This window comes from Nanorana parkeri, unplaced genomic scaffold (assembly GCF_000935625.1).
Source record: "Nanorana parkeri isolate BGI_ZX_2015 unplaced genomic scaffold, ASM93562v1 scaffold418, whole genome shotgun sequence".
NCBI lineage: Eukaryota > Metazoa > Chordata > Amphibia > Anura > Dicroglossidae > Nanorana > Nanorana parkeri.
The window spans coordinates 298,476-309,024 of NW_017306686.1; the positions used below are offsets into that span (position 1 = coordinate 298,476).

At 46.0% G+C, this 10,549-nt stretch overlaps 1 protein-coding gene across 2 annotated transcripts in view; it reads left to right on the forward strand.

Annotated features, from left to right (window-relative positions):
- Nucleotides 1–10,549, forward strand: part of AK5 (adenylate kinase 5) — a 139,792-nt gene that overhangs the window by 117,784 nt on the left and 11,459 nt on the right. For both annotated transcript variants that reach the window (XM_018559883.1, XM_018559882.1), the window contains one exon: nucleotides 7,656–7,819. In XM_018559883.1, coding sequence (XP_018415385.1) covers nucleotides 7,656–7,819 — 164 coding nt within the window. The remainder of the gene's footprint in view (nucleotides 1–7,655; nucleotides 7,820–10,549) is intronic.

Below are 10,549 nucleotides of genomic sequence, written 5' to 3' on the forward strand. Positions count from 1 at the left end.
GGAGCAGCAATTTTAAATTTTTTATGATAACTCCTACAGTAAAAATATATTTACCTAAATGCTATTGCAAAAGGAAGCTTGTTAAAGCCCAACTATGGGTTCTGCCATCCCGCCGCTCAGTTCCACCCTATCCCCCCGAAGGCCCCACTGCTGGTATTTTTAGGTATTTTAGGCAGAATTCTTTAGGTTAGTCACATGACATCAGTGTCAACTTCCTCTTCGCCTCTTCTCTAGAGCTGTGCAGGGACAATGATCCCCTACCTGTGGTACTGTATGCCTCCACTGGTCAACCAACCACACCAGAAGCAATGACTGGCTGACCAGAGGTTCCTATATAGGAGACATGTTCATTTAGACCAATTACTTGGGTTTTCTTAGAATACATTTCATCCTTCCTGGTACTGTTGTCAGGTCCTATACTTATTTATTACAGTACGCCGCCTATAGGCCGCACACCATTGCTGTCACTGCGATAAAACAACTTTATCCAGGCAACACAAGTGATGTTGGTCCTACCATGGGTCTACCCGTCACTGATGCGTTTCACCCTTATGGGTTTAGTTGAAGAGATGGGGGGGGCTGATTAGGGAGGGTGGTTTATGTACAGCAATCAATGAATGGCATGCATTGTTACCATCCTTGCATTAAAGGGGAAGTACATAAAACCATTGAACGAATAATGTACTGCAGCCATTCCCCTAAGCAGATTGGCTCTTTAAATTTAGTGGTGTTGGAACTGTAATAAGTCTGGCTGATTTGTAGTCTCTGATCATTGGGTCATTCCTAGGTGTTCTGCTATTGCCTGCACCTACCTGTAGTGGGTTGTGACCTGCCACAGAGTGGGACAGCCAGTGAAAGAACATTGGGAGTGTTTATGTCTCTCCAGCCTTCCACTAGGCATTTTATGGCCAGTGGTGCATGCTGGGGAAGTGCATAAATACCCAGGAATTACCATGTGCTCAGGACAGTCCACCCCCTGGTCCTAGCCTGGGGGTAGGATGCACACAGTTGGAGAAGCTAACTAGGCCTAAAGTCTGCAGAAGGCCAGAAGTGGGGTCTGGAATTGTCTGGGATGGAGAACCAGAGGAGCCCTCTGTCTGAGTGGAGGTGCCAGGAAGGCCAAGATGGCATGGACCTCAGGAACAAGTCTGGTGTCTCTCCCAGAGCATGTCTTCTGTCCAGCAGTGGCTCTATTACGCAGTGTCATCCTCTGCTCAACTAAAGTATTCATGCACTGTGGAAGCTGGAAGGGGCTGGTGAGCCTGGAGTCTATTTTGTCCATGGATGTCAGTAGTCCTATGCCTTCTCTCCCAGTTTTGGCTGTTCTACAATAAAGCATTGGAAAGATACTTAAAGGAGAACTATGAGATATGTGATTTCCACTCAATTCTTGCTGAATTTGCCAAAATGCGAGCTGAGTGAGCCCCGTCAAGACCACCTGGCTTGAAATAAAGTATCAGATCCAGTCCCTGTTTGGGTATTCAGGCAGCTGGGAGTGTAACAGCTGTATGAATACAAAAGCCTGCAGCAGAGCTTTCCCCCACCCATACTGTTTAGCGTGGATAGAGGAGAATCTTATGATTCTTCTGGTTAGCTCATGGACTGAAAGAGAAAAATCTAGATTTGTACGGCTAACCTCAAGCCTTAGATGGAGGTCTCAACTACAGCTAAACATGTGCAGGAGCTGCCTCCTTACCTACCTTCTTGTAGTTTGTGATCACCTTTGTTTAAAAGGAGAACTATGAGATGAGTGATTTCCACTCAGCCTCATAGTTCGAGCCGACCTGTGACAATGAGTCTGTCACAGGTCGGCTCAGTAGATCGGGAGGTGAGGGAACACATACCGGGTTCCCTCACCTCTCGATCCTGTCACGGCTCTCTGCCGTGACAGGGGGAGGGGCTGGATTCCCCTCTCCCCGCTCCGATCTGCCAGCACTGACTGGCGGAACGGACGGGGGAGGGGGCGGGTACAGCTGGCTCTGCCTCTAGATAGGCAGAGCCAGCTGTCACTCACGCAGCTGGGCGGATCCCGTCATCTACGTCGGGATCCGCTCCAGGTGCGGCGTCTCAGTATACCGCGAGCTGTAGCTCGCGGTATACTGAGCCTAGGGTGAAGGGAGGACGCTAGTTTGTGTCCTCCCGTTACCCTAAGGAGAACTATGGGGGAAAACACTGACCCCATAGTTCTCCTTTAAACTGACTGGCGCCCAATTTACTGGTCACCTCCCACAACCCAGCTAAGGATCCATCCCTGAGAGTGACATGTCATCCCTCCATACCTCTGGGGCTCACCGCATGCCCTTGAGTGTCAGGGAGGCGCTAAGGTACATATGCATATGTAGTGGAGGACATCATTATGAACAACCACTGTGCAACTGTCCTGCAAATAATGGTATGGATATGAATTCCTTACATACTGTATATCACCTACAACCACCACTGTAGATCATTTCTCTTATACCGCGCCCAATAAACTCCATTTGGCGGTTGACAACATATGCAAATTGTTCCATGCATCATCTAATTTTGGAGCACAGCACCCCCCATAAACTAATTTGTCCCCATAAAACAAAACACAGAGAGCGCCTCCATCGCGTAAAACCTTTTTAATAAAGTAAATTTAAACAGATGCAAACATACTCACAAAAGTCGAGTTTAAAAAGCATGAAACGATAAAAGCATGAGAGACTTAACCCGCCGGCTAGTCTTCCTCCCTGATGGTGAACGTTTCCGAGGTCCGAAAACCTGTTCTGACGAAGGAGGCGTGACCTCGGAAACGTTAACCATCAGGGAGGAAGACTAGCCGGCGGGTTAAGTCTCTCATGCTTTTATCGTTTCATGCTTTTTAAACTCGACTTTTGTGAGTATGTTTGCATCTGTTTAAATTTACTTTATTAAAAAGGTTTTACGCGATGGAGGCGCTCTCTGTGTTTTGTTTTACAGAGTTGAGGTTTCCCTAAAGCCTATTTTTGAGAGCCTGCCTCGTTTATGCTTTACACCACGATTACTGCAGACTATCTCCCTACCTGGACTTAAGCCGTTGGCGCTGTGTTAATTACTGTTTGCTAATTTGTCCCCATGCATATCCTTTATCATCATATTGACGTTCATCATCCTCTTCTGAACACCTCCGACGCACCAAAATGGACTAATTCATTGTAGGAAACATTATTTGGCTCTGCTAATGCGACTTTTCTACAGACACAAGGGGTGGAGCTTGCACAAAAGGACACCATCGCTCAGCTTGCCTAGAGTCGCAGGAAGTCGGCGCGCAGCCTTGATCACGCCGTAGTTCTTTTTGAAGGAGCAAAGTCATAAAACCACCCAGAGTTCAGAAAATAACACCTCTACAAAGCCGATAAAAATGAACGCACGTAACATTTAAACTTAACTAATCGTACGCGTTCCCTGTACAATTATCCCAGCAAAATCCTCGGGATTATCAGAGATATATGGTACGGTTAATGATGAGTGGGAAAGCGGAAACCTGTGCTTGCAAAACCGTAATTACACTCCTGCGCCACGCTAAATGAGTCACTTAATTCCAGAGCGGGCGTGAGGTGGAGACGGCGATTAAACGCTGCGCACAAAACAATCGCATTTTTCTTCCTCCTGTGATTTTCTGCCAACTCAATAATTATACTCCTGTACACAGAAGACAACACGGATGACCCCATTGTTTGAATGTTATGTTTCGTTTTGACAACCTAAGTACAGGTGTATAGACTCGTATTATAATCTGGAGCTGCAGGAACAGGGAGTCTTGTCATGTCTGCTCGCATCATTTATAAACAAGAGCTGCACAACACCGGCTGATGCATGGAGACAAAATGTAAGAACAATCACATGAGCACATTGACAGCCACGCTGATATGTATGTTTGCTGCTTTTCGTCCTGGTACCCCATAATAAGACGTGTCTCCTAGGAGTAGCCTATAGGAGCCTCTCCCATGAATGTTCGTGGCCCAGTATAATACAGCGAAAGGAAGAATCTTATTGCCATAAGCAACAAGAACAAAATGTCACCAGCAGTTAACTCAGCCGAGACTTAATAATAAATAAATAAAAATAAATATATAATCATTATTATATATTGTATACAGTTTATTATGATCAGGACTAAAAATATAGCTAGGGATGAGCTCAGGTTCAGAACCTGAAAGGAGCTCCTCCCAAACGCAAAGGAAAGTCCTTCTGTGCAGCCCAATCAGCTGCGGGTTGTGAATTCCCCGCCTGCAGCTTAATCCAAGCAAAGGGGTGGGATGCAGTGACATCATTTACCTTGCCTGTATTGGTAAATGACATTTACTTAATATGGTTTTGTGGCCATATAAGGTAAATGATGTCAGCACAAGCATCCTGCCACATTGTCTACATAGAGGGGTGGGGGACGCCCGGTCTGCAGCTAATTAAGTGAAAGTGCCCATGGTAATTGCTTGTTTGGTGGAGCTCAGCGTCTAAACATTCTTATTTTATAGCCATGTATATATGAAATATTGCCTATACTAAAAATTTTATTCTCATATACAGCCAGTAGGTGGCGCTTCAGGCTACTTTTTACATGTTTCCTATGTTTTCTTTACTTCCTTTTGTTTACAGTGCTCAGTAGTTAAAGATGAAGACGGAGAATGAGTAGTGACCCTTACCCCCTTACTCTACCTTTAATACGATTCCTTTAGATTGAGGCAGAGGGGCGGTTTATTAATGGCAGTTCACTTTTTAAGGAAACTTTGACTTCCCAGGTTTTTTTCCATTAGCTTTCAGAATCTTCTATCATTTGTTATAATTACCCATTTATATTGCACTCTATATATATATATATATATATAGAGAGAGAGAGAGAGAGAGAGAGAGAGAGAGAGAGAGAGAGAGAGATGACCTCTAGTTAAACAGGTCGTTAGACTAATGAAATACAAGCATGGAAGCGTGCCAAGGGATTTTTTAATTCTGTTCATTCAGTTCTAAGATTTACACAGCTCTGAAGAACAGCTCTCTCTGAATTTTCTCTCCTGCAGTGAAGTAGCACAGGTCTTGTCCCTCCCCCAGCCTGTGACTAGTCAGTAAACAAAGCAGCAGCAAGCACACTGATGAGCGCATCCCTCTTGTCACTCTGCTCTCTCCTCCTATCAGCATGCTGAATGTTAGCACATAAATGCTGCATTGCAACTGACTGGCTCTTTCTGCTGCTTCTCCCTTTCTTAGTCTGAGCTCTGCTGTACAGGGAAATGCAAACGGCTTATGCCAAGTCACATTCTTGTACTTGCACTGCTTGTATTTAAAGGAGTTGTGAAGTCCCAGCATATCCTCTCCTGTTATATCATCAGCAGTGTAATAGGAATACATCCTAGAGTTGTTTCTGATAATACAACCATAGAGAAAAATAATTTTTATGTAGTGAGCGCCGCCTTCCATCTGCCCATCACTTCCTGGATTCCCAGTGTGCTTTGCCTCTCTCTCCCTGCTGCTTGATGTGATGCAATCTCCATTTCTCAAAGACCACATATCCCATCATGCATTGCTCCCAGCAAGCAATGATAATGTTACATTGTTCCAATATTGAGTTGTAGCTCAGAAGGCCGGCTCTGTGAGAGAGATGACACCATTGAGGAAGTACATCCTATGGGCATCTTTAATAGGTAAGATTTCATAGTTCTAGCTGGATCTGGTTATTAGTAATGGGGAGAGAACTTCTGCAAATTCAATATAGAAATACAGATTTATATTTAGTTTTAGACCCTAGATACGCTTTAAAAAGAGAAATGACTTGTAATCCCTGCCTGGGGTTCAGCTTCAAGAAAGCTCAGCTGTGCTTCTCACTGGTCTAGTGGAGGGCTTTGTGGTTCCTTCCTGTCCACCTCGCCGGGCTGTAAGCTGCGTCTGCGATGAGAGAGAGAGAGAGAGAGAGAGAGAGAGAGATGACCTCTAGTTAAACAGGTCGTTAGACTAATGAAATACAAGCATGGAAGCGTGCCAAGGGATTTTTTAATTCTGTTCATTCAGTTCTAAGATTTACACAGCTCTGAAGAACAGCTCTCTCTGAATTTTCTCTCCTGCAGTGAAGTAGCACAGGTCTTGTCCCTCCCCCAGCCTGTGACTAGTCAGTAAACAAAGCAGCAGCAAGCACACTGATGAGCGCATCCCTCTTGTCACTCTGCTCTCTCCTCCTATCAGCATGCTGAATGTTAGCACATAAATGCTGCATTGCAACTGACTGGCTCTTTCTGCTGCTTCTCCCTTTCTTAGTCTGAGCTCTGCTGTACAGGGAAATGCAAACGGCTTATGCCAAGTCACATTCTTGTACTTGCACTGCTTGTATTTAAAGGAGTTGTGAAGTCCCAGCATATCCTCTCCTGTTATATCATCAGCAGTGTAATAGGAATACATCCTAGAGTTGTTTCTGATAATACAACCATAGAGAAAAATAATTTTTATGTAGTGAGCGCCGCCTTCCATCTGCCCATCACTTCCTGGATTCCCAGTGTGCTTTGCCTCTCTCTCCCTGCTGCTTGATGTGATGCAATCTCCATTTCTCAAAGACCACATATCCCATCATGCATTGCTCCCAGCAAGCAATGATAATGTTACATTGTTCCAATATTGAGTTGTAGCTCAGAAGGCCGGCTCTGTGAGAGAGATGACACCATTGAGGAAGTACATCCTATGGGCATCTTTAATAGGTAAGATTTCATAGTTCTAGCTGGATCTGGTTATTAGTAATGGGGAGAGAACTTCTGCAAATTCAATATAGAAATACAGATTTATATTTAGTTTTAGACCCTAGATACGCTTTAAAAAGAGAAATGACTTGTAATCCCTGCCTGGGGTTCAGCTTCAAGAAAGCTCAGCTGTGCTTCTCACTGGTCTAGTGGAGGGCTTTGTGGTTCCTTCCTGTCCACCTCGCCGGGCTGTAAGCTGCGTCTGCGATGACTTCAGATGAACTCTCCTCCGCCGCGTTGTACCTCCTCGCCGCCTTCGGATATCACACCACCGATTTCTTCACATTCATTATTTATCGGCGGTTCTGCTGATAATTCTTCATAACTGTAGCGCACCATGACATTTTCATGAACACGCCAACACTCGCACGGAGATGTCGTTTAGTAACGTGCAGCTATCAGACCTCCCAGCCCGAGGCAAGAATTTCCTATTCGAGCTGCTTCTGGCCGGCACGGCAAGGGAAGTGCTACTCTGCAGTCAGTGATTACAGCGAAACGCGTAGTGGGCGTGAACACGCTGATCAGTATTCATCGAACGTCAGAGGTACAAAGTGAACAAATCAACTTGGTTTTCCCGCTTCGCAGATCTAAATGCAGCGACCAAAATCTAATGCGGAACATGTTAATGTCATTGCAAAAGTTATTGCAATTTTATTTAAAACCAGGCCGGGTGGTTCTGCTTGTGTGGGCAAAGCATGTTTTAGTGTGACAACGCTCTGTTCCTGTCTACCAATTGGCAATGGGCAACAGTAGTTGCCCATTGGGAAATAGGTAACAATATAAAAAAAAAACTTAACAGGTCTAACCCTTCCCTAAACCTATGTATTTGGGGGAAGGGAAGGGTTAGACCTGTCAGTAGGATGTTGTTGGGCTTTAATTGAAGTTGAATGGCAGTGTTTGAGGTTGTATCATTGATGCTTTATATTCTTTTGTATACAGGTGGCCCGGGATCCGGTAAGGGGATTCAATGTGAGAAATTGGCACAGAAATACTGCCTCACGTACCTGTCTATAGGGGATCTGCTGCAGAGTGATCTGGCCTTGCCTTCGGAGAGAAGTAAACTCATAAGGGATCTCTTGGAACGCGAGGACCCAGTACCAGCGGTGAGTGCAATGTACAGAGCCTACGCTTCATATTTTGTATGATCCGCTTCTGGACGGGTTAACAGCAAGCCGCTACAGAAATGCCCGGAGGACCTAAAGACTGTATTCATTTCAAGGCTAAAAGAAGAAAACTTTCCTTAACCCCTGCAGTGACGCTACCCCGGCACTGCAAGGGTTATGGGCTCATTTTTATCTAGGTGTATAAATAACAAAGTTATACTGGTGAACCTCGCAGCTTGCTCCCTCCAGCCTCTCTACCCCTTCACTGCAGCAATGGTATGTTCCTCAGCAGCCTCATGTCCTATACACTGTATATAGAATATGATGACTCTGGGACCTTAGACTGCTGTAGCAGAGGGGGAGAGAGGCTGCAGGGACCTGACTAAAAACAAGCCGGTGTTCTATCGAAAGTTCCAACTTGTCGACCTCTCCAACTGGTGGTGTCACATCCGGTGACTGCCAGGAGATCTACAGCAGATGGTGCTAGTGCGCATGCCCAGGAAATCCTTGTCCAACTGTCTTTCTATTGCCACTGCGCCTGCGCGGCTATCCACTTCTATAACCTACTACAGTTATATTTGTCCAAGGTTATAGAAGCCGATAGCTGCACGGGCGCAGCGGCTATTGCCTCATCGGATTCTATAACCTAGTCAAAGGTTATATTATGTTACAGCGCCTGCGTGACCACATGATTCTTTCTACAACCAGAGTTGCCACTGCGCCTGCGCGGCTATCGGCTCCTATAACCTACGACACATATAAGTTTGTACTAAGTATAGAATCCGATGAGCCGCTAGCCGCGGAGGCGCAGTGGCAACAGTTGGACAAGGATTTTCTGCACACTAGCTCCATCTGCTCTACATCTCCTACTGGCAGTGACCGGATGTGGCGTGCCCAGTCGGAGAGCTCGACAAGTCAGAGCTTTCGATTGAACACCGGCTCCGAGGGTCGGGTGAGTGTAACTGTTATTAGAGCCCCCTAGACCAAACGAGTACTTAACCGGTGTCGGGGTAGCCCCACTGCAAGGGTTAAGAAATCTTTTGCTCAGAGTTCCTCCGGTCAGATGTACATCTTTGTTCTTAAACTGACGAGGGGCATAGCACCACCTATTGCAGCCGGCCACCTTACTTGCCAAGTCCCTATAGAAATTGGTATTTTGGGTTACTGGATCACTGAGTCTGCAGCAGCAGAGACCCAGTGCTATGGGGTTCAGACACCATTGTTTGTAGTTAGCAGAGACAAAACCTGCATGGTATAGAATCATGTAACAAGAGTCTGCAGTCCCCATCAAAAGCACTGTGATCGGCCAGCTCAGTCTTGCTGCATTGAAGTAAATAAAAGACGTTCGACCAAACTTATCACACTCCTACCGCAGGGGCCGCTTTCTTCACAACTGGTGCTTGGACTTTGTTAAATCATTGTGCGTGATTTGTTTCTACTTGCAGTCACTTTAAATAAGGGAATTGGTCTACTAGAGGCCGCCATTGTCTGATTTACAAGCTGCTTTTACAGCTTCCAGCAGGTGCCGGAATTAGCACACAGCTTGTGAGTCAAACAATGGCGACCTCCATTAGAAATATATTAAGATTAAAGCTGAACTCCAGGCACATTCCACAGAAGCCTCAGAGGATATCAATCCACTTTGTGTGCACCGAATGACTTCGCAAACCAAGTTATTCTGTTGTAAAGGCAGCAGTGACATCATTACTATTCTGTACATAGCCTGTGCAGAGCTGTGGGAGGGGCCCAGCAGGCTCCACCCACTACAGGCTGCCTGTAGAGAACTTCAGGGGAGCATGTGGCCTTATAAGGTCAATGATGTCACCAGCATCCCGCCCTTTGTTTATGGGCAGTACAGTGGCTTAGTGGTGGGTCTGGAGGTCCCCGGTTCGAATCCCAGTCAGGACACGATCTGCAAGGACGTTGCATATTCTCCCTGTGCTTGCATGGGTTTCCTCCGGGTGCCCCGGTTTACTCCAAAGGACATGCTGGAAGGTAAATTGGCCCTGTATGCATGCGTGATAGGTGTTGGTTATGTGTTTAGATGAAGCACTGAGATCTTGAGGAATTATGAATTAGGTTTTACGTGCTTAGGAGAATATTACATCAGAATACAGCATTATACATCATACAGAGAGAACTTCCTGTGTATCATAGATAAGCATGAACATACAGACTAGCACTGCACTACAGCGCCATCTACAGCTCAAAAGACATAATATATGCGGTTGTATTTTCAACAATAGGGACCTTAGATTGCAAGCTCCTAGAGGGCAGGGACTGCTGTGAGGTGCAGTATGTAAAGCGCTGTGTAAATTGCCTGGCGCTTTATAAATACCTGTAATAAATTAAATAAATAATGTGGGGGATGCCCCGGCCGCAGCTGATTAGGCCAGCACTGACAGCTCCCCTCCAGGTCTGGACAAACCCAAGCTCGTCCCTGCTCCCTACAGCTCTGCAGCTTAATACACGTGAGCGGCTGCTTCCCGATCCTTCCTCATAATTCATGTTTTATCAGCTGCTCCATCTGTCACTTTCCCTCCAAACGTTGGAGATGAGAGAGGTGGCAGTGGGGTAGGGAAGGCCGGGGACACGCTGGAGATAAATCCTCCTAACAGGAGAGGAATCTGCTAATGAAATTATTATGACACAATGTGCGCTTTGCCGGAGAACGCAAGACGGAGAAAAATAACCCCCCCCCCCCCCCCCCTATCCCCCTCCCGGCTTCCC